The sequence below is a fragment of the Triturus cristatus genome, chromosome 8 (assembly GCF_964204655.1).
Source record: "Triturus cristatus chromosome 8, aTriCri1.1, whole genome shotgun sequence".
NCBI classification, from domain to species: Eukaryota; Metazoa; Chordata; class Amphibia; order Caudata; family Salamandridae; genus Triturus; species Triturus cristatus.
Genome location: NC_140591.1, coordinates 291452473 through 291475689, shown reverse-complemented (window position 1 = coordinate 291475689; position 23217 = coordinate 291452473). Strand labels below are relative to the sequence as shown.

General features: G+C 48.9%; 1 protein-coding gene across 1 annotated transcript in view; it reads right to left on the bottom strand.

Annotated features, from left to right (window-relative positions):
* The window catches only part of RNF17 (ring finger protein 17), a 2644767-nt gene that overhangs the window by 1488404 nt on the left and 1133146 nt on the right, over positions 1-23217 (bottom strand). The window contains exon 17 of the mRNA XM_085621540.1: positions 7264-7435. Coding sequence (XP_085477666.1) covers positions 7264-7435 — 172 coding nt within the window. The remainder of the gene's footprint in view (positions 1-7263; positions 7436-23217) is intronic.

Below are 23217 nucleotides of genomic sequence, written 5' to 3'. Positions count from 1 at the left end.
CAGGAAGGGCGGGGAGCCGTCCTTCGACGCCAGTGAAAAGGACACTACACAGCGACCAGTCTCCGGGGAGGACGATATCAATATGCAGCCTGTCTCCGGAGAATTTGTGGTACGATGCTGCTTGAGGTAGGACACCGGCGCCATCTGGCGTTGCCAGGCAAGGGACTTTCAAGTCGCTCCGCGCCGGAGACCGGATCGGGGACCGGAGTAGAGCAGGAGCCGCACCGGCTCCGGAGCGGTGCCGGGCCAACGCCCGCTGAGGCAACCACCTGCGTGGGGGAAACAGGACGGACCGGGGGAGGGGCCCGAAGCCCCCCGCGGCCCAGGAGGCGAAGGTCACCCGCCAACCCTTGTGGCGGCGCCCGGGACGATACAACCTCCGACTCGCCCTCCAACAAGGCTGCCGCCTGGGAGGAGGTACGAGAGGGGCCAGAGAGGAACGAGGGGTCCTCCCTAGGCCTCGTCCCGGAGCGGGATGAGGAGTGTTCACTGGCCCCCTGTGGCTCCGCACGGTCCAGCTGCTGCCGGCGCCGTAGCGGCGTCACCTCGGCCTTAGACAGGACCACCCTGCCAAGGGACCGAGAGGGGCTCGGGGATGCAACCCGAGCACCGGCAACCTCTCGCGACACCACAGGGACCCCCGCAGGAGTTTGCGGCGAGGCAGAGACGCCGTGGCCTGAAGGAGGTGTCCCAGATGAGCTGCACCCCGACATCACCACATCCTCGAAGCCTGGATCTGACCCAGTCGGCGCCAGGGCCGGAGCCACCGCCGCGGAGGGCCATGCACAGAGCGAGTGATCCGCCGACGCCCCAGGAGGGGGAAGGAGGAGACGACGCTAGCGAGGCCTGCAAAGCCGCCGCGTAAGTCTCCATCTGGACTCTAGACGCCCCAGCACCGGGAAACGGTGGGTAGGACGACCCACGGAGAGTCCACGAACTGCAACATTTACCCATTGGGGAGTGACGCTCACATGACATCGGAGAAAGGCAAGGACGATTACCACGGCCAGACCTGAAGCTGTCCGCCGAATCAGACAGAGGGGAGGACGTCGACCTGGAGAGGCGCACCGAGAGAAGTTTCATTCGGCGCTCCCGCTGCGACTTCGGCTTCAATTTCTTGCACGCCGCACAATCCGCTGTGTCGTGATCCTCCCCCAAACATCACATGCAAATGAGGTAAAGGTCAATCGCCGACATAAGACGCCCACAGAACGTGCAAGTTTTAAAGCCCAAAGGCATTCGCACACTGTTCCACCAAAAAGAATGGAAGAAAGGGGCCCGAAACAGGCCCGCCGCAAGGAACGGATCTGCGTTGCACGCGGAAAAGGAAAAAACTGACATAGGCGCGCCGGGGCGGATCTTATGTGACCTCGCTGACGTCACGAACGCGGACGACGCCTGGGCATAGTCGCGTGATCTCTCGCCGCCCCCGGAGCGCAGGGATGCTGTGGCAAAAAAGTTTCCGGATCCAGTCTCGCGCCGGAGGATAATTCTACGTGACGAAACCTGTGGCTAGTAGTCTCTATCAGATTGCCACTGTAGGGAGCCACGGTAGGGGGATAAAGCATGCCAAGGTCTGTTGAAGTGTCCAGACCACTGGCGTCACCCAATTTCTCTCTGGAGTCCGGTTCTTCCACCTGGTCTGCCATATGGTCCAGCGGCGTTAGATTCAACATCGTTCCGGCTCCAGGTCCATCTCTGGGGTGAGAATGCGGAAGGCGTCGGACAGGGGCAAGGCCGACACCGGGGGTGTTGTTGCCAGGGAAGGCCGAGTAAGGTTGACCAGCATCGATAGGGATCCAGGTCTGGATCCACGAGGGCACCCCGGGGCTGGAGCGGACGGTATCGAAGGCCCAAGGCCCCCGACCGACTCATTGGGCCCAAAGCGCGCCAGCGGAGTCGGGCTGCCCAAAGATACGGTGGAGGGCTTTGTAGAGTGTAATTATAGAGATACTGAGGCCCAGGGATCCCAGTTCTGGAGAGAATTGCTCAATTTGTTGGATTAATTGTTTATTTCTTGTGGAGGAAGACTCAAGGCACTGGACCTCTATGGCCTCAGAAAAAGTACAAGCGTTCAATAGGGAGTCAGTTTCACTCCTTCTTAAAAGATTTTTTTGAGAAACAAGAAAGTCGAGTAAGTTGGTGAATCCAAAGTATTATTTATTTGTTCAAGTGAGGGGCTTGTATTTCAATTGATCCAGTTGTTTAAACATATATAGTCATCAAGGTAAAGCGAACAAGCCAATTTTGAAACAGAGGTGAGCAGCCAACACATGTTTCACCCTTATGGCACGGTATCTGGCCAGGGCTTTCTCAAGGCTGAAAGGAAAAGGGGGAGGGATATTTAAAAAAAAAAGTTTTTTGATAAAGTGAAATAGGGTCTTAAAGGAAATCCAATATCACCCAGTGATGTCTGAAAAAAGTTTATCCGTGATGTATACAGAACCAACGTGATAAAAAAGTGCTCAAAAACAACGTCAAGTGAAAACGAAACAGAAAAAGAATGTTTCCCATTGTTATTCTGAAAGGAAAATACTATTTGCACAAGTATAGTGATCTTGGCAACACTTAGTGAAAAGAGTTATATTCACAGTTTGTGACCTTATCAGATCCAAGTAGAAACGGCAACCAAAATGACAATAGAAAGATGTATTTTTAGAACAAGTGTAATTAGTACAAGTTAGCAGGATCTAGGAGGAAATTAGTCATCTCAATAATATAAGTGAGGTAGTTTAGTCCTACCACAGAAAGGCGAGTTTAGTAAGTAGGTAAGGTCAAATTTATACCTTAATATTCAGGACGCAGCATAATGCAATAGCTTCATATAACACTGTTCAAGGTCAATGTACAATACATACGATCAGGCCTCTGCACCAGGAACATTGAACAAAGGGAAAAAAACAAGAAACAGAGTGGAGAAAAGAGAAGGAGAGGGCATAAAGATAGAGGGAAAATGGAGAGAGAAAGGAGAAAAGAGAAAGGCAGACGAAAAAAAAGGGGGAGGGGAAAGAAAGAAGGGGAGAAAAAGGAAGAAAAAGAAAAGTAGTAAGTACGTATGTCTGTGAGCTGATTGGATTAAATCCCAATGTTGCAAAATGTACATGGCAGTATGTGCTTTAGCCTGCTAGTGTTAAGCCCTTGACTTCTTATTAGTTAAGTTCTTTTAGGAGATAGATGTGCTCCTCATAAATTCATTACACAGTGCACAAATAGAATTTTATAATGCATATTTGCATTGATACTTTTTACAAGAGAAAATGGGAATCTAAATGATTATACTCTTAGTACTCTTTTATAAAGCATGAATTTATATGAGTCTCTACATAGAGTGAAACGAATCCCACTCATCTCGAGTCTACATATATACAGATAACAGCGTGGGAAATTCCAAATACTTGCGATCATTACTGGTACGAAAGAACAGTGTCAATGAAAAAACGGGTTAGCCCCGTTTTGAGAAAACGGAAGGCAAAGACCCTAAAGGTCGATAGTACAGATTAAAGGGCCGCCTGCTATGTAAGTTACTTACTTGAGGTATAAAAGGTCGCAGTCTCTGAGTAATTCCCGGCGCTAGTTATTCCCACCGCGATGTATTCGCGTTGTGGTACGCGGCCATCTTTAAAGGGCTATCGGGGCCGATCACGTGTCTACGGCATTAATGATAGTACTGCTTGTGATCCGGAGCGCCATCTTTTAATGTAGTGATATTGCATAATAATGCCTCATTATATGTGTGCAGAGGGCAGCGAGAGTTCAAATAAAGATCGAAGTCATTAAGAAAGGAATCTTTAAGGTAGATGAAATCAATTACTTATCGAGCTACCTATTTTTAAGAAACGTAAATGTGTAGGATTATCAAACCTGCCTTACCTGCTCGGAGTGCAGCCGTCAAAAGACATCAAAATATTTATTATTTTTTATTTTTATGTTTTATTTTTATTTTATTTCGTTTTTGTTTATTAAGTTTACTGGGACTTAAATAGTACGATGTTCTAGTTCATAACAACAAAACGAGCGTGCTCTTTAGTGGAAAGGAGCTAAAAATATTTGAGTAATAGCGAGTGTTAACCCTTTCAGTGCATTATATATTAAGTATTTTTTTGAGGACGGAATGGTAAGGTTATCAGATTGATTACAAGTCTAACACCAATTTGACATAAACAACCCTTTTCAAATAAGTGTGTTACAATATGTGTAAAGAATTAAAGAAAGACATTTTTAAAGAAAGAAATTTTTGAAGATGCAGGTATGGGATACATGTAGTAACCAGGGTAGGAAAATGAGGAGAGGAAGTGCCTTGATTAAGCAAGGCTGTGTAGAGGCATATATGTTTCAGAGTAAATATGTCGCACAAGTTTTGCTTTGTAGCCAGTCTCCGGTGCAACAATGCTGGTTAATACTTCACTGAGACACCGATGTTTATTTAGGGTGTAGTTGATTTCTGTTACTTCTAATGGCCACTCTTGTCCAATAGTATATTCATTGGTGAAGTGAGGAGTCTTATAACCAGTGATGCCATTCGTGATCTTTGTTAAGGCCTGTTTCTACGGTCCCATAGCGTATTATGTAGGCACTTTCTTTCTGTCGTAGGCGCTGTTCCAAGTTGCCTCCTCTGTCATGTTTTTTTATTTTTTTCAGGCCACAAAAAACAAAATTGCGATTGTGTTCATGATGCATGTGGAAGTGTTCAACTAAGGGTTGTCTGTCATCTGTTTTGTGGCTATTTCGATAGTGCTCCTGTATTCGTACTTTAAGTGGACGAATCGTGCTCCCTATGTAATGTTTTCCACATGGACATGTGATTAAATAGATCACATGTTTGCTCTCACAATTGATAAAGTCTTTAATCTGGAAAGTACGGCCATTTATCCTCGTGTTCTGTATTTTGGATTGGCCCAATTTGCATATCGAACAGTTAGTACAGGTGTAAAAGCCAATTGGTTTCTGTAAGAAAGACACAATCTTTTGTTGAGGCTGAAAATATGATGGGCACAGTAAGTCACAAAGATTTTTACTTCTCTTGAAGCTAAGTTGAGGTTGATCTTTTATTACCGATCTTACTGTCGGATTGAATGTCAATAGGTTCCAATGTTTTTTCAAGACTTTGCGTATGTGGTGATGGCCATTACTGAAAGGGGTAAGAAACCGGATGATAGATTCCTTCTCATTCTTTTTCCTATTTAGCAAGAGGTTATTTCTGTCCAGGTGGGAAACATGTTGTGTGTCTCTGAGGGAGCACTTGTTATATCCTCTTTGTGTAAGTCTTGATATGATCTCTTTTGATTTGATGTCATAACCTTGGTCTGAGCTACAGTTTATTCTAGCTCTGCGAAACTCTCCTGACGGTATGTTCTTAATAGTATGCTGGGGATGGCTACGCATGTAGGATCGAGTTGGCGGCAGTGGTCTTTCTGTGAATCTGTGTTTGTAAGATGTTATCTTCAACGTAGATATTCAAATCTAAAAACTCAATTTCTCTTTTGGATATAGTGTATGTTACGTTGATGTCCCATTGATTGAGTGTCAGAGTTTTGATGAAATTGAGTAAACACGTCTCAGATCCTTGCCATATTAGAAGCATATCGTCTATGTATCTACCCCACATAACTATATTTTCAGAGAAGTGGGTCTTGTTGTCATTCCAGATCCAATGGCGTTCTACTTCTCCCATAAAGATACAGGCGTATGGGGGAGCAAATTTGGCCCCCATCGCTGTGCCCTGTGTTTGTAGGTAGTAGGTCCCATTGAAGAGGAAATAGTTGTTGTATCTTACTGCTGCTAAACCATCAGGGTGTCGTATAGACGTGTATAGACTAACAACATCGATAGTAGAAAGAAGATAATCTGATTGCCATGTGATGTTATTAAGTTGCTGTAAAACATCCTTGGTATCTCGGATGAATGAGGGAAGATCTCTCATGAACGGCTGTAATTCCTCATCAATATATACCCCTATCCTGGAGCATATAGAATCAATTCCAGCGGTTCTGTATACATCACGGATAAACCTTTTCCAGACATCACCGGGTGATATTGGATTTCCTTTAAGACCCTATTTCACTTTATCAAAAAACTTTTTTTTTTTAAATATCCCTTCCCCTTTTCCTTTCAGCCTTGAGAAAGCCCTGGCCAGATACCGTGCCATAAGGGCGAAACACGTGTTGGATGCTCACCTCGGTTTCAAAATTGGCTTGTTCGCTTTACCTTGATGACTATATATGTTTAAACAACTGGATCAATTAAAATACAAGCCCCTCACTTGAACAAATAAATAATACTTTGGATTCACCAACTTACTCGACTTTCTTGTTTCTCAAAAAAATCTTTTAAGATGGAGTGAAACTGACTCACTATTGAACGTTTGTAGAGTGTAAGAAGCTGAGCAGGAGACGCCCCGGCTCCTGGAAACAGAGGGAGGCGCGGAGTCATCTCTGAATAAGGTGCCAGGGATGGAGCCTTAGAGCGACGACGCTCTGGATCCCGTGTCGCATCAGCCGACTCACGGGGCGAACAGCGACGGTGGTTCTTCGCCTTCTTCTTCTGCTTAGACTTACCTGAGGAGTGAGAAGACTTGGACAAGGTGTGGTGGCTCCGCGAACGGTCTCGAGACTGAGCTATACTGGGAGCAACACGAAGCCAACTGCCGGGACTCCAAGAGCTTTCGGGACCGCTCCCACAAAGACTTCAGATTCATGGCCTAGCAGTCGGAGCACGACTTCGGGTCCTGGTCGCACTCCAGACACTAACACAAGGTGCAGGTCCGTCACAGACCTCGCAGGAATTAAAGCCGGTCTGATGGGACATCCCTCGCGCACCAGGAGTCGATGACTCCAAAAAAAGAAGAAGTCGTCAGAAGTCGAAAAAAGCTTAGTAAAAAAGTGACTAAAGTGCTAAGCTTTTTTTGGATCTGGCACAAAAAAGAAAGAACTGACGTCAGCGCGCAGGGGCAGTGTCTAAGTAGGCACCGCAACGTCATCCTGGCGACCATGATGCAGACGACTTTTGCGTAGTCGACCGACGCCACCTACCGATACACAGGGATACTGCTAAGTGAAAAGTTCTCCGGATCCAGTCTGATGCCTGGGGGTAATTCTAAGGTAAGGAATTTATAACTGTCTGTCAGATAAGGTGATTAGTGGTGACGCTTTAAAAAAGAAAAAGTATGGCTGGTGCATTATAGAGTAAACTGCATTTTAAATCACTGTTCCTAGACTGCTACCTACATAACACCATCAAAATATGCATGCTGAAATGAAAACTTACTGCATTATGGGGTACAATATCCTTCAAGGCACACAGCACAGCCAGTGGACCAAGTGACCTCATCTTGGACTCCATCAACGAATCAATTTTTCGTATGTGTTGGACCAAATCTCTCACCATGGACTTCTGCAACTTAAGATGTTCTGACTTCATGAAGAAGCGTTCAGTAACTCTTACAAAATAAAGAAAGAAAAAGCAATTAATCACTCAATATGTATGACAATCGTGATCAGAAACAATAGTTCACAAGTGTTGATAAAAGTGCATGTTTCACAGAATCCATTCCTGTAGGAGAGTAGGGTCTGCTTTCTATGTTCACCTCCACTTTTTGCTTTTGCTTCACTGGATTTCGACATAGATGTGGCTGTGGGCCTGCCAATCAGACCCACAGCCCAGCTGTTCTCTCTCTAAATTCATACTATGTACTTTAGGTGCATAACCCAATTGGTAAGGATCACCTTATTGGCCCCTGTATAGTATAACTTAGGTACCCAGGGCATAGGTGTACCCTAGGCCTACCAGGAGCTGCAGCATGTATTATGCCACCCCTGGCTGGCCTTCCATTATGACACAACTGGCTGATCACTCAGCTGGGGCAAGGTCGTGTAATCACCCCTTGCTTAGGTGTAGTATTACCTTATATATAGACACATGTGTACCTATCAGCCACTCCTATGGCAGGCCTTAACAATCCTGGAGGCAGAGTGCTTGGTAGCATGTGAGATGGTGCTCTAGCATGAGCTGAGCCTGTCTGCAGCTTTCGGAACCATGTCCTTTTAGCTGTTCTATGATATAGCCTACCATATACTCTTAAAGTACCTTATAATCTTAAACGGTTATGGTAACTATGGTTTGGCTTTATCAAAACATGTTGTGTAAGGTGTCTAACACTTTGGAATAATACCCCCATACCATTTCTGACAATGAGGATATTATTCCTCCCTTCTAGAGGGAGAAGACATGTTGAAACCTACTTACCCGGTTAAAGTTAACCAGAGCCCCAGCATCACAAAATGGATGCTGCTGCCACAGACATAAGTCTGACCTCCTGCTGCTGGGAGTCCTTCCAGCGAGGGAGGCTTGGACAATAGGTTTCCTGCCTTGGGAGGTGCGAGCACCACCCCAGACGGGAGTTAGTGTATTGGGGCAGGGAGGGATGAAAGAAACTAGACACTGCCTGGGGCACACAAGGTGTCCCATGCATAGTCCAGTTCTAACCGGCGCTGGGGCACTCCAGCCCCAGCTCTGGCGCAAAACTGGACAAAGGAAAGGGGGTGTAACCACTCCCCTTCCTGGTCCCACCCATAGGAGGGACCTTGCAGGTAGCCCAGCCCACTAGCCCAGTTTATCAGTAGGTAGCTGAGCCCTGCAGAAATTAGATTACCCTGAATCTGCAACTTGAACAGAAACTCTGGACCTTCGACATTCGACCTCAGGAAGAAGACTGAAGAATCTCCCTTGTGGCCAAGGAGTGACCACCCTGGGCAACCAGGCACCATCCAGCGACCGCTGCTTGCTTTGCGACTGATCCTACGAGGGACGACTGCAGAGACTGACCAGCGCCGAGACTTCCAGACACCTCTGAACCAGATCCACCTCTACAGCAAAGCTGAGACCCGTGGAGGCGACGAGGGACGTGGGACCGGCGACTTGGGAAAAGTGGCTAGTAACTGACTAGCGCGACTTCTGAGGCTTCCTCGAGGCTGTGTTTGGGGAATTGAGAAGCCCCCATCCCGAGCACCATCTGCAAAGAAGATCAGCTCCCCATACTTCACGTGTTCTGCGTGGGGCCCTTCTGCACCTGAGTTGCTCGACGTGTGTTCCGGTTGCTGGCCCGTTGGCTAGTGACCTCTGCGACGACGAACCTTTGATTTCACCTTGCTGGTCTGGCTCCTCCAGACTGGCACTCGCTCCTCTGTGAAAGAAAAGCACCCCAGACCTTCCTGGTCTGCACCAGAAGCAAGTCCTCCATTCTGCGTGGGTTCCGCTTGCCAAGGCTGGTTGGGTCCTAACTCGACATCGACGCCGCCGACAGCAAGAGCCTTCGTGGGACAGGTCACCTCCTGGTCCTGGTCGTCCTCGACACCTCCTGGTACCCGTGGCTGCTGCGACAAGCTTCACCTCTTCACCTGCATCTGCATCTGCACAACATCGTCTGGTTCCTTCTCGGCTCCTGGCTGGTGACCTAGACTCTGTCCCTTCTGCTTGCAGGTATCCTTCCTTCTTGATTCCATCCTTAGGATCCACCGGACACTCTTCACTGACTGCCTGTCAGCAACTTTCCTTCAGGCATCCATAGGAGTCAACGACGAAACTCGACGCCAAGTTCACACCTATGCACCCGCAGCCCGTGGGCTAGGTAACTTGAGTACTCCGGTGCTCACAAGGGTATTGACTATCCTAGGGTCTAGTTTCCAAGTCTCGAACTCCTAGCTATTCCAGAAGTGTCCTAAAACTGTTAAATTCTAATAACCACTATTTCTATCGACTTTTACGCATTACGCGCGAGTGTTTCCACTCTGCACCTGAATCCCGTGGGCCTCCCACTTCCTAACCTTTGGTAGTATAGTGTAGCCCCAGAGATTCCCTAGGCCTATCCTGTGTTCGTCACAGTGGTTCTTATACCACTTACTTAGTATATGGTTTGCGTGGCCCCTAGGGCCTAACTGTATTACTTACCTGTGTGACTTAATGTATGCTTAAATAAGACTGTGTTGTACTTACCTCAAATCTCATAAAAAATGCTGAGGGTTTGACTAGAATAAATACATTCTATTTTTATATATATCTGTTGTGGTGTCCTTTCATTTGGTATTCAAGGGATTACATATGGTATAACAGCTGGCTTCACATGCCATTCAGAGTTTAGCCTAAGACTGCTCTTGTCCATGCTACCACTAGGATAGCTGGTCTATAAGGTTGACTTTACAACCAATCACCATAAGGGTTGTTTGGACTGATACAGGGTGTACACTAGAATTAGTGACATCATATATCAGGCCAACTTCTCACATTGGTGAGCAGCGGTTGGGATCTGAGCTTGCTGTTAATACCATTGTAATCTTGAGATACTAAATTGAAAGATCACATAGATATTGTTAGGTACATATAACATAGATTATAATACTTAAGTCCTACTGGACTTAGTTCTTGTAGGTTGAAGGGCCTAGCACACCCTGACTAAAACTACTAGAGAGGTTTAGTAGATACAACTAGTGTAGGTAGGTGCACACACCACACCCTCACTAGATCATGTCTCTGAGAGGAGATCAAGTTGATTCTCTCTCAGGAGGGGTAGATCCTAGAAAGATCCCCTCTAGATATGGTACCCTAACTTTTCAGGAGATGAGACAATTGTGTACCTTCAGAAAGTTAAAACAGGGTTCAAACCCTACCCTCATTCAGCTAGTAAAGATCCTAGAGGAGTATGATGCTCATAGGGCCTCCCAGGCTAGTACCCTAGGTACAGGTGAGGGTCTACCCACTACAGATGAGTCAGAAGGGACTTCAGAAGATGAGGTAGACAGCCAGGTCCACTTAGCCACAGGGAGACTTAGCCAGGCTAACTTAAGCCTACATGGGAGTCTGACTGGGGTCCCCCCCAATCAGACCCTCAAGTGGACTTAACCAGAGAAGCAGGAGAGGAAGATCCCCTTCAAGGGAATCTATCCACTCCCATGTCTCTAATAGCTCCAATGCCTCCAATAGCTCCAATGCCTCTTCTCACAGGGGAATGACTTCCCCACAGAGAAGAGAGCATCAGGCCAGAATGAGGGAAGCCAATCTGAGGATTGAGAGGGAAGAACTTGCCCTTGCCAAAGAGAAGCTTGCCCTGGCCAGAGAGCAGAAGTTAAGTGGGTTAGATCCCACTGGTGGCAGCAATATCCCTAGGGATAGAGACCGGACCTATGATAATAGAAACCTGAGCAAGATTGTCCCTCCCTACAAGTGTGGGAAAGACATCCACAAATGGATAACTGCTTTGGAGAGAGCCTGCAAAGTACGGCAGGTACCCCAAAGTCAGTGGGCAGCTATCTTGTGGCTCTCCTTCTCTGAGAAAGGTAGAGACAAGTTCCTCACAGTTAGTGATGAGGATGCTGACAATTACACTGTCCTGAAGAGTGCTCTGATTGATGGGTTTGGCCTAACCACTGAACAATACAGGTTGTTGTTCAGGGATACCCAGAAGACACAGACTCAGAACTGGACTGACTTTGTAGATTGTGCCACTAAGGTTTTGGAAGGCTGGTTATTGGGTAGTAAGGTTAAGGACTATACAGGATTGTATAATTTGATCATGAGAGAACAAATCCTTAATAACTGTCAAAACCAGCTGCTGCATCAACACGTGATTGACTCTGACCTAACTTCTCCCAAGGAATTGGGAAAGAAGGCAGATAGGTGGGTCAGGACTAGAGTTAAGCAGAAAAACCAGAACCAGGGCGGTGATCAGAAAATGGCAGACCAGAAGGGTAGTGATCAGAAACAAAAAGACCAGAAGTCTTCACCAGGCCCCCAAAAGGCTCAGGGGGAGGGTGGTTCCAAAAAGGATAAGAAGAAAGATGGCCAAAAGAAACCATGGTGCAACTATTGTAAGTCAAACTCACATTGGTTTAGTGAGTGCACCAAAAAGGATAAGCCCCCAGCCACCATTGCCCCTAAGGCAACTGTACCCCCTAGTCCAGCTGTAAGTGGTGGTTCCCAGCAAAAGGGTGTAGTAGGGTTAACCCAGGGAACTGAGGAGGATTCTGGCCCAGTCAGGATACCTACTCAGGCTGTTCTGATCTGTGATGGGGACATTGCTTTGTCCTCTACTGTGGGTCCCAGTAACCTGGGCAAGTACAGACAGACTCCTTTTATACACCATAGAATGGCTCAGGCCTACAGGGACACTGGGGCTAGTGTCACAATGGTGACACCTGCCTTTGTGGACTCTGGACAGATCATGCTAGGTGAGAATTACCTAGTGACCAATGCTAGCAATGCCACTACTTCCCATAGTGTGGCAATTGTTAACTTCTCCTGGGGAGGGGTAACTGGCCTCAAAAAAGTTGTGGTAAGTTCAGACCTTCCTGTAGAGCGTCTGTCGGGAAATGACCTTGAAACTTCAGTTTGGTCAGAAGTGAAGTATAGGACCAATGCAGAAATGTTGGGGATAGATGCACATGTCCTTGCTGTGACTAGGTCACAGGCCAAAAAGTGTAACACTGAACAAGTGCTGGATCCTGGGACAATGGACCAGACACAACCCAAGAGAAAGAGCAGTAGGGTAAAGGCTGTGCCTTCCCCCCTGCCTCAGGTGGTGGATCAGCCCTCACAGGAGGATGATTCTGAGAGCCCTGAAGGAACTGTCCTAGAAGAACTGGAACCTGATCAGGTTGAGTTTCTTGGGACAGGGGGACCTTCAAGGGCAGATCTGAAGCAGGCACAATTAGACTGTCCTTCTCTTGAACCCCTCAGACAGCAGGCTGCTGCTGAGGCTGCAGGGAATGCTCAAGGTACCCATAGAGTGTATTGGGATGAAGGGCTACTGTACTCAGAGGCTAGAGACCCCAAGCCTGGTGCATCCAGGAGGTTGGTCATACCATTGAGTTTCAGAGGCTTCCTTCTTACCTTGGCCCATGATATTCCCCTTGCAGGACACTTAGGCCAGTATAAGACTTGGGACAGACTTGTCCCTCACTTTCACTGGCCTCACAGGTCAGAAGATACCAAGAAGTTTGTCGCTCCTGTGTCACCTGCCAAGCCAGTGGCAAATCAGGTGGCACCACAAAGGCCCCCCTCATACCACTACCTGTGGTGGGGGTTCCCTTTGAGAGAGTGGGGATAGACATTGTAGGACCAATGGACCCCCAAACAGCATCTGGGCACAGATTCATACTGGTGATAGTGGACCATACCACCAGGTATCCAGAGGCTATACCCCTAAGGACCACAACAGCTCCTGTTGTGGCAAGGGCCCTACTTGGAGTATTCTCCAGTGGGCTTTCCAAAGGAGGTTATTTCTGACAGAGGTGCCAACTTCATGTCAGGGTATTTGACTGCAATGTGGAAGGAGTGTGGTGTTAACTACAAATTCACTACACCCTATCACCCACAATGCAATGGGCTTGTGGAGAGATTCAACAAGACCCTAAAAGGGATGATAAAAGGTTTACCAGACAAGCTTAGGCGAAGATGGGACATCCTTTTACCCTGCCTTCTGTTTGCTTACAGAGAGGTCCCACAAAAGGGGATTGGCTACAGCCCTTTTGAGCTTTTGTTTGGGCATCCTGTAAGGGGACCCCTGTGTTTAGTAAGGGAAGGATGGGAGAGACCTCTCAGACAACCCAAACTGGACATAGTGGATTATGTACTTGGCCTCCGTTCCAGGATGGCAGAGTATATGAAGAAGGCTTCTAAAAACCTTGAGGCAAGCCAAGAACTCCAAAAAGCTTGGCATGACCAAAAGGCTGTGCTGACTGTGTACCAGCCAGGGCAGAAAGTGTGGGTGTTGGAGCCAGTGGCCCCAGCAGCACTCCAAGACAAATGGTCTGGACCCCACACTATTGTTGAGAAAAAGGGAGAAGTCACCTACTTGGTGGACCTTGGGACACCCAGAAGCCCCCACAGGGTGCTTCATGTCAACAGATTGAAGGCATATGTTGACAGGGCAGACATGGGCTTACTCATGGCTACAGATGAGGGGCAGGAGGAAGAGAGTGACCCTCTTCCAGACCTGTTGACTCAGAACCCTGATGATGGCTCAGTTGATGGTGTGGTCTTTTCTGACAGCCTCACTGTCCATCAGCAACAGGAGTGCAGACAAGTTTTGCAATCCTACAGACATATGTTCTCTCTGACCCCAAGTCAGACAAACTGGTGCACCCATGAGGTGGACACTGGTGACAGTCTGCCTGTGAAGAGTAAAATCTACAGGCAACCTGACCATGTCAGGGACTGCATAAAAGTTGAGGTACAAAAGATGTTGGAGCTGGGAGTCATTGAACCTTCAGAGAGCCCTTGGGCTAGTCCTGTAGTCCTGGTGCCAAAACCTCACACCCAAGATGGTAAGAGAGAGATGAGGTTTTGCGTGGATTACAGAGGTCTCAATGCTGTCACTAGGACAGATGCCCACCCAATACCTAGGGCAGATGAGCTCATTGACAGATTGGCAGCTGCGAAGTTTTTGAGTACATTTGACCTGACAGCAGGCTACTGGCAAATCAGACTAGCTGAGAATGCAAAGGCCAAAACTGCTTTCTCAACCCCAGGAGGACATTATCAATTTGTGGTAATGCCCTTTGGTTTGAAGAATGCACCTGCCACTTTTCAAAGGTTGGTGAATCAAGTCCTTACAGGTCTGGATGACTACTGTGCAGCTTATCTTGATGATATTGCTGTCTTCAGCTCCACCTAGGAGGATCACCTGGGCCACCTGAGGAATGTTTTAGAGGCCCTGCAAAAGGCAGGCCTCACTATCAAGGCCACTAAGTGCCAGATAGGGCAGAGCAAGGTTGTATACCTGGGCCACCTAGTCGGTGGGGGTCAGGTTCAACCACTGGAGAGCAAGATCCAGACCATAAAGGACTGGACTCCTCCAATTACCCAGAATCAGGTCAGAGCTTTTTTGGGCCTGACTGGGTACTACAGAAAGTTTGTTAAGAACTATGGGTCCAGTGTGACACCACTTAATGACTTGACCTCTAAAAAGATGCCAAAGAAAGTTCAGTGGACAGTAAGCTGTCAAAAGCATTTGATGACCTGAAGCAGGCCATGTGCAGTGCACCTATTCTGAAAAGTCCAGACTACTCCAAAGAGTTCATAGTCCAGACAGATGCTTCTGAGTTGGGTGTGGGAGCTGTTCTTTCACAACTGAATGTAGATGGTCAAGACCAGCCCATTGCTTTTATTAGTAGAAGGCTGACCCATAGAGAGAAACGTTGGTCAGCTATTGAGAGGGAGGCCTTTGCTGTGGTTTGGGCCCTGAAGAAGCTGAGGCCATACTTGTTTGGCACTCACTTCAAGATTCAGACAGACCATAAGCCCCTCTTGTGGCTAAATCAGATGAAGGGTGAAAATCCCAAACTTCTTAGGTGGTCCATTTCCCTGCAGGGGATGGACTTCACAGTGGAACATAGACCTGGGACTGACCATACCAATGCAGATGGACTCTCCAGATATCTCCACTTAGAACATGAAGACTCAACTGGTCAAGGTTAGTTTAATATCCCTAAGTTTGGGGGGGGGGGGGTTGTGTAGGAGAGTAGGGTCTGCTTTCTATGTTCACCCCTACTTTTTGCTTTTCCTTCACTGGTTTTCGACATAGATGTGGCTGTGGGCCTGCCAATCAGACCCACAGCCCAGCTGTTCTCTCTCTAAATTCATACTATGTACTTTAGGTGCATAACCCAATTGGTAAGAATCACCTTATTGGCCCCTGTATAGTGTACCTTAGGTACCCAGGGCATAGGTGTACCCTAGGCCTACCAGGGGCTGCAGCATGTATTATGCCACCCCTGGCTGGCCTTCCATTATGACACAACTGGCTGATCACTCAGCTGGGGCAAGGTTGTGTAATCACCCCTTGCTTAGGTGTAGTATTCCTATACCTACCTTATATATAGACACATGTGTACCTATCAGCCATTCCTATGGCAGGCCTTAACAATCCTGGAGGCAGAGTGCTTGGTAACATGTGAGATGGTGCTCTAGCATGAGCTGAGCCTGTCTGCAGCTTTCGGAACCATGTCCTTATAGCTGTTCTATGATATAGCCTACCATATACTCTTAAAGTGCCTTATAATCTTAAACGGTTATGGTAACTATGGTTTGGCTTTATCAAAACATGTTGTGTAAGGCGTCTAACACTGTGGAATAATACCCCCATGCCATTTCTGGCAATGAGGATATTATTCCTCTCTTCTAGAGGGAGAAGACATGTTGAAACCTACTTACCCGTTACTTAAAGTTAACCAGAGCCCCAGCATCACAAAATGGATGCTGCTGCCACAGACACAAGTCTGACCTCCTGCTGCTGGGAGTCCTTCCAGCAAGGGAGGCTTGGACAATAGGTTTCCTGCCTTGGGAGGTGCGAGCACCACCCCAGACAGGACTTAGTGTATTGGGGCAGGGAGGGATGAAAGAAACTAGACACTGCCTGGGGCACACAAGGTGTCCCATGCATAGTCCAGTTCAAGCCGGCGCTGGGGCACTCCAGCCCCAGCTCTGGCGCTAAACTGGACAAAGGAAAGGGGGTGTAACCACTCCCCTTTCTGGTCCCACCCATAGGAGGGACCTTGCAGGTAGCCCAGCCCACTAGCCCAGTATATCAGTAGGTAGCTGAGCCCTGCAGAAATTAGATTATCCTGAATCTGCAACTTGAACAGAAACTCTAGACCTTCGACATTCGACCTCAGGAAGAAGACTGAAGAATCTCCCTTGTGGCCAAGGAGTGACCACCTTGGGCAACCAGGCACCATCCAGCGACCGCTGCTTGCTTTGCGAATGATCCTAGGAGGGACAACTGCAGAGACTGACCAGCGCCGAGACTTCCAGACACCTCTGAACCAGATCCACCTCTACAGCAAAGCTGAGACCCGTGGAGGCGACGATGGACGTGGGACCGGCGACTTGGGAAAAGTGGCTAGTAACTGACTAGCGCGACTTCTGAGGCTTCCTCGAGGCTGTGCTTGGGGAATTGAGAAGCCCCCATCCCGAGCACCATCTGCAAAGAAGATCAGCTCCCCACACTTCACGTGTTCTGCGTGGGGCCCTTCTGCACCTGAGTTGCTCGACGTGTTGTCCGGTTGCTGGCCCGTTGGCTAGTGACCTCTGCGACGACGAACCTTTGATTTCACCTTACTGGTCCGGCTCCTCCAGACTGGCACTCGCTCCTCTGTGAAAGAGAAGCACCCCAGACCTTCCTGGTCTGCACCAGAAGAGAGTCCTCCATTCGGCGTGGGTTCCGCTTGCCAAGGCTTGTTGGGTCCTAACTCGACATCGACGCCGCCGACAGCAAGAGTCTTCGTGGGACAGCTCGCCTCCTGGTCGTCCTCGACGCCTCCTGGTACCCGTGGCTGCTGCGACAAGCTTCACCTCTTCACCTGCATCTGCACGACAGGTTCCTTCCTGGTTCCTTCCCGGCTCCTGGCTGGTGACCTAGACTTTGTCCCTTCTGCTTGCAAGTATCCTTCCTTCTTGATTCCATCCTTGGGATCCACCGGACACCCTTCACTGACTGCCTGTCAGCAACTTTCCTTCAGGCATCCATAGGAGTCAACGACGAAACCCGACGCAAGTTCACACCTATGTACCCGCAGCCCGTGGGCTAGGTAACTTGAGTACTCCGGTGCTCACAAGGGTATTGACTATCCTAGGGTCTAGTTTCCAAGTCTCGAACTCCTAGCTATTCCAGAAGTGTCCTAAAACTGTTAAATTCTAATAACCACTATTTCTATGGACTTTTACGCATTACGCGTGAGTGTTTCCACTCTGCACCTGAATCCCGTGGGCCTCCCACTTCCTAACCTTTGGTAGTATAGTGTAGCCACAGCGATTCCCTAGGCCTAGGCCTATCCTGTGTTCGTGACAGTGGTTCTTATACCACTTACTTAGTATATGGTTTGCGTGGCCCCTAGGGCCTAACTGTATTACTTACCTGTGTGACTTGATGTATGCTTAAATAAGACTGTGTTGTACTTACCTCGAATCTCATAAAGAGTGCTGAGGGTTTGACTAGAATAAATACATTCTATTTTTATATATATCGGTTGTGGTGTCCTTTCATTTGGTATTCAAGGGATTACATATGGTATAACAGCTGGCTTCACATGCCATACAGAGTTTAGCCCAAGACTGCTCTTGTCCATGCTACCACTAGGATAGCTGCTCTATAAGGTTGACTTTACAACCAATCACCGTAAGGGTTGTTTGGACTGATACAGGGTGTACACTAGAATTAGTGACATCATATATCAGGCCAACTTCTCACAATTCCTAGCTTAATAAAAGGATTCTTGTAAAGTGCAAAGAATCTGTGTATTTTCTCACGTTTTCATGTGTGCACTTAACAGCTTGTGTTTTCATTGAGCCCCACAAATGTTACTGTTATCATAAAACATTACACTAAAATAATCTAAAGTTTGTTGCTTTCAACAGAAGCTTGTTTTTTGGTTAAAAGGTATGAAAAGACCTATCTACAAGGATCCAACTATTGACTGTTCTGCACTCATCATCTTATGCTCGACTTAGGAAATACTCTTCGGAAGGTTATAATGTAGGGAAATAATTAGCAGCAGCCCACAGAGTAGAGGATTAAGTCTACTCTCTTTCTCACAGCAGGGCTCAAGGAACAGTGGAGGGTAAGAAACATGGTGGATATTGCTAGTAGGAGATGTTGGAGTTGGCAGTGAGCAATACACAAGTTGGTTTAGTGATAGGAAATCTGAGTACTGTGGAACGGACTGCACCCCAACTCTCCATTTGTCAAATTTCAGCAGGTCTCTTAGGACGGGAATGTCACCTGCATCGTATACAGGCATGTACCGCTGCCTCGAGTGCATGACTGGGTGTATATCCAAGTTCCTAACTCAGCGGGCAGAGGAATACTGCCTTGGTCTTGGGTTAAGCACATAAAATGGTGGGGCGATCTCAAGCTGATGAGACCTTTTTAGGTCGAGCTTGACAGTGCATCCACTGTCTCTTTGAGACCTGCTGTAATCTGTCTGTACTTCTAGACGTACAAGTTACTTACCTTCAGTAACTATGTACCTGGTAGACACGATGATTCTAGCCGCAGATTCCTTCACGTAGAATTATTCCCAGGCGTGAGACTGGACCCGGAAAAAAGTCTTGCCCAGCACCCCTGCGCGCCGGGGGGACGGCATCACTCGACTCCGCCCAGGCATCGTCCACGTATCAGCGAGGTCACATAGATCCCACCCAGGCGCGCCTACGTCAGTTTTCTTCGAAGAACTTTTCCGCGCCACAATGTGGAGTCAGCAGACAAAACTGTGAGAGTATAGAAACAGTGTGCGAAGAACAGAAAAAGGAATGGTGAGGAACAACACCATAAAGAGCAGTGCCCGGCACTGCCGTACCCAAAGGCAGGGAAAGAATAAAGAACAGAGCAGCTGCCCTGCCATTACAGAGACAGCCCCCCCCCCATCCCCCCGGAGACAAGGGACATATGTAAAAATGTCACGATAAAATGCAACAGGACTACAACCCCAATCAAAGACAAGGAAGGGGAACCAGTCGGGGACACACAGGGAACGACAAAACTCCAAGACATCCCTATCACAGAGTGTGACAACCCCCATCAGGAACAAGGGCAGGGGCACAGCAAAAAGACCCCAACCTCAAGGATCGCAAACAGCCAGAAGTACCAACAAACCTATCCTCCCATGTGACAGCGGGGAGGAAAAAGGGACAGCCTGACAGATAAAGGGAAAGAATGTACTCATATTAGACACAGCCACCCACAGGGAAGCGAGTGCAAAAGACCAAATCACAAGCCCTCACAGAACAGGGAGTAATGGCGGGCCGTGAAGGAATCTGCGGCTAGAATCGTCTCTACCAGATGAACAAGTTACTTACCTTCGGTAACGATGTATCTGTAAGAAACATTAGTTAGTTAGATTCCTCACCTCAGAATATCCCCAGGCGTCAGACTGGATCCGGAAGATTTTTCGTCAGCAATACCCCTTGCGCGTCGCTAGGCGTCGTCTGCGGCTTCGTGTCCGTCGTTGGCGTCGTGCGCCGTAATGACGTCGGAGTACTTAGACGCCGCCCTCGCGCGCTGAAGTCAGTTCTTGTACATAGCTTTCCGCGCCAGGAACGCAGAGCCATGCAAGAGACCGACACTGGTGCCAAAAAAGTCTAGGGGCCTGAAAAGGACAAACTTAACCCTAGATGTCAGTTCGCAGAACGGGGAGGATGGGTGGGTCGGTGAGGAATCTAACTAACTAATGTTTCTTACAGATATATCGTTACCGAAGGTAAGTAACTTGTTCATCTGAAAGAAACACGTTAGTTAGATTCCTCACCTTAGAATAGATACCCAAGCAATACCAACCCCGGTGGTGGGTCTGCGAACCAAGATCACACCAGAAAGTCCTGGAGGACAGAACGGCCAAAGAAGCCATCCCTCCGGACTTGGCTGTCTAGGCAATAATACCTGGCAAACGTGTGTCGTCCCCGTCCCAAAGCAGTAGTAGCTGCTGTAGCCCGAGTAGAATGGGAGCGCAGCCCAACAGGAGGGTCCTTTTTCGCCAAGGAGTAACAGATTTTGATGCACAAAACGACCCACAGGGAGATGGTCCGTTTGTGCACAGCTTTTCCCTTCTTAGCACCCACGTATCCAACGAAAAGTTGGTCGTCCACCCGGAACTGTTTTGTGCGGTCCAAATAAAAGGAGAGCGCACGTTTTGGGTCCAGACGGTGGAGCCTCTCTTCCTCTTTGGAAGGATGCGGAGGCGGAAAGAAGGTGGGCAAGGTGACAGATTGCCCAAGATGAAAGGGAGTCACCACTTTCGGTAGAAAGGAAGGACGAGGCCGAAGTACAACCTTGTCCGGATGAACAGATAGAAAAGGAGGCTTGGACGATAGAGCCTGGAGCTCACTCACCCGTCTAGCCGAGGTGATGGCTACCAGGAAAGCAGTCTTAAGCATCAGAAGACGAAGAGGACAATTGTGAAGAGGCTCAAAGGGAGCGCACATCAGAAATGTGAGAACAAGATTCAAGTCCCACTGAGGCATTACGAAAGGAACAGGAGGGAACGTATGAGTAATGCCTTTAAGAAAGCGTTGAACCACAGGGGACTTGAAAAGAGAAGGCTGATCAGGAAGCCGCAAGAAGGCAGAGATGGCAGCAAGATAACCTTTCAAGGTGCCCAGGGCAGAGCCCTGCTGGGCAAAAGAAAGAAGAAAGAGGAGAACCTCAGAAAGAGGGGCAGAAAGGGGATCCACAGCCTTTGCTGTGCACCATGCCACAAATTTGTTCCACCGGCAGGCGTATACCGTCTTTGTGGAGGGACGTCTGGCTGCCAGAATGATATCACAGACTTCAGGAGGCAAGTCAAATGGCATCAACTGCCGCCGCTCAATCTCCACGCATGGAGGTGGAGGCTGGACAGGTTCAGGTGGAGGACCGTCCCCTGCTGCTGCGACATAAGATCCTCCCGAAGGGGCAGAAGTATCGGAGGATCGGTCAACATACTGAGTAGCTCGGGATACCAGTACCTTCGTGCCCAATCCGGAGCCACCAAGATGACTTGGGCCCGGTCGTGCCTGATCTTCTTCAGCACTCTGGGCAGAAGTGGTATAGGCGGAAAAAAACAACAGACCGCAACTCCACTCGTGACGAAAAGCGTCGCCGAGCGAGTGCCGCCTTGGAAATTCCAACGCGCAGAACTGCTGACATTGCGCGTTCTCTTCGGTGGCGAATAGATCTAACCAAGGCTCTCCCCACTGCTGAAAGAGACCTTGCGCCACTTCGGAGTTCAGACGCCATTCGTGATCCATCATGCACCGGCAGCTGACTTCGTCTGCTCTGGTGTTCAGAGAGCCCGCCAGATGTTGAACCACTAGGGTGACGCCCTGGTGTTCCAGCCACGTCCAGAGGCGCAGAGCCTCCTGACAAAGGGTCCACGACCCCACTCCGCCCTGTTTGTTGCAATACCACATGGCGGTGGTGTTGTCCGTGAACACCTGCACGACACTTCCCCTGACAGAGGGAAGGAAGGCTTTCAGTGCAAGTCGGATCGCTCTCAACTCCAACAGGTTGATGTGGAGGCGAGACTCCGCCGGAGACCAGAGGCCTCTGATCTCCGCCTCTCCCATATGGCCACCCCATCCCAGGAGGGACGCATCCGTCACTACGACATGCTCCGGTTGGGGAAGGGAAAGGCTCTTGCCCGTGACCCAATCGCGGTCCGTGAGCCACCACTGCAACTGCTGTGCAGTGCCCTCCGAGATCAAGACATGGTCGGACAGGTTGCCGTGATGCTGGGCCCACTGAAACTTCAGGACCCCACTGCAGAGCCTGCATGCGCCGCCTGGCGTGATGCACTAGTAGGATGCAGGAGGCCATCAGCCCCAGAAGCCGCAACACTAGCCTGACCGAAACCCAGGATAGAGGCCGAAAGATGGGAATCAGGGCCTGTATATCCCGGACCCGCTGTTCCGGCGGATAGACCCGGAACTGCACCAAATCGAGAACCGCTCCGATGAAGAGGAGCTTCTGAGAGGGACTCAGGTGTGACTTCGGCACGTTGATGGAAAACCCCAGCAAATGCAGGAGATCCGCGGTAGTCTGGAGGTGGGAGACGACTGCCTGGGGCGAGCCCGCCTTCAACAACCAGTCGTCGAGATAGGGGAAGACTGGAACCCCTGATCTGCGCAGATGAGCTGCGACTCACCCGAGGGGCACTGGTGAGGCCGAAGGGGAGCACGGTGAACTGAAAGTGCTCCTGGCCCACCGTGAACCGCAGGTAATGCCGGTGGGCCGGCAGGACGGGGATGTGGAAATATGCGTCCTGCAAGTCCAATGCTACCATCCAGTCTCCAGGGTCGAGGGCAGCTAGAACCTGAGCCAAAGTCAACATTTTGAACCGTTCCTTCCGGAGGAAAGCATTGACGTTCCTGAGGTCCAAGATAGGGTGTAGGCCCCCTTTGCCCTTCTTGGGAACCAGAAAGTAGTGGGAATAACAACCACGACCTACTTCTGGGCTCGGAACGCGCTTGACGGCCTCTTTGGCCAAGAGGGCCGAAACTTCCTCTCGCAGAAGATTCAAATGATCCTCCGAGATACGGTGGTGCTGCGGTGGCATGGCTGGAGGGGTCGTCTCGAAGGGGAGGGAGTAGCCCCTTCGGACGATTTGCAGCACCCACCTGTCCGAAGTGATGGTACGCCAGTGGAGCAGGTGATGGCGAACTCTGCCTCCCACTGGCGATGAATGGGCCCGAAAGCTC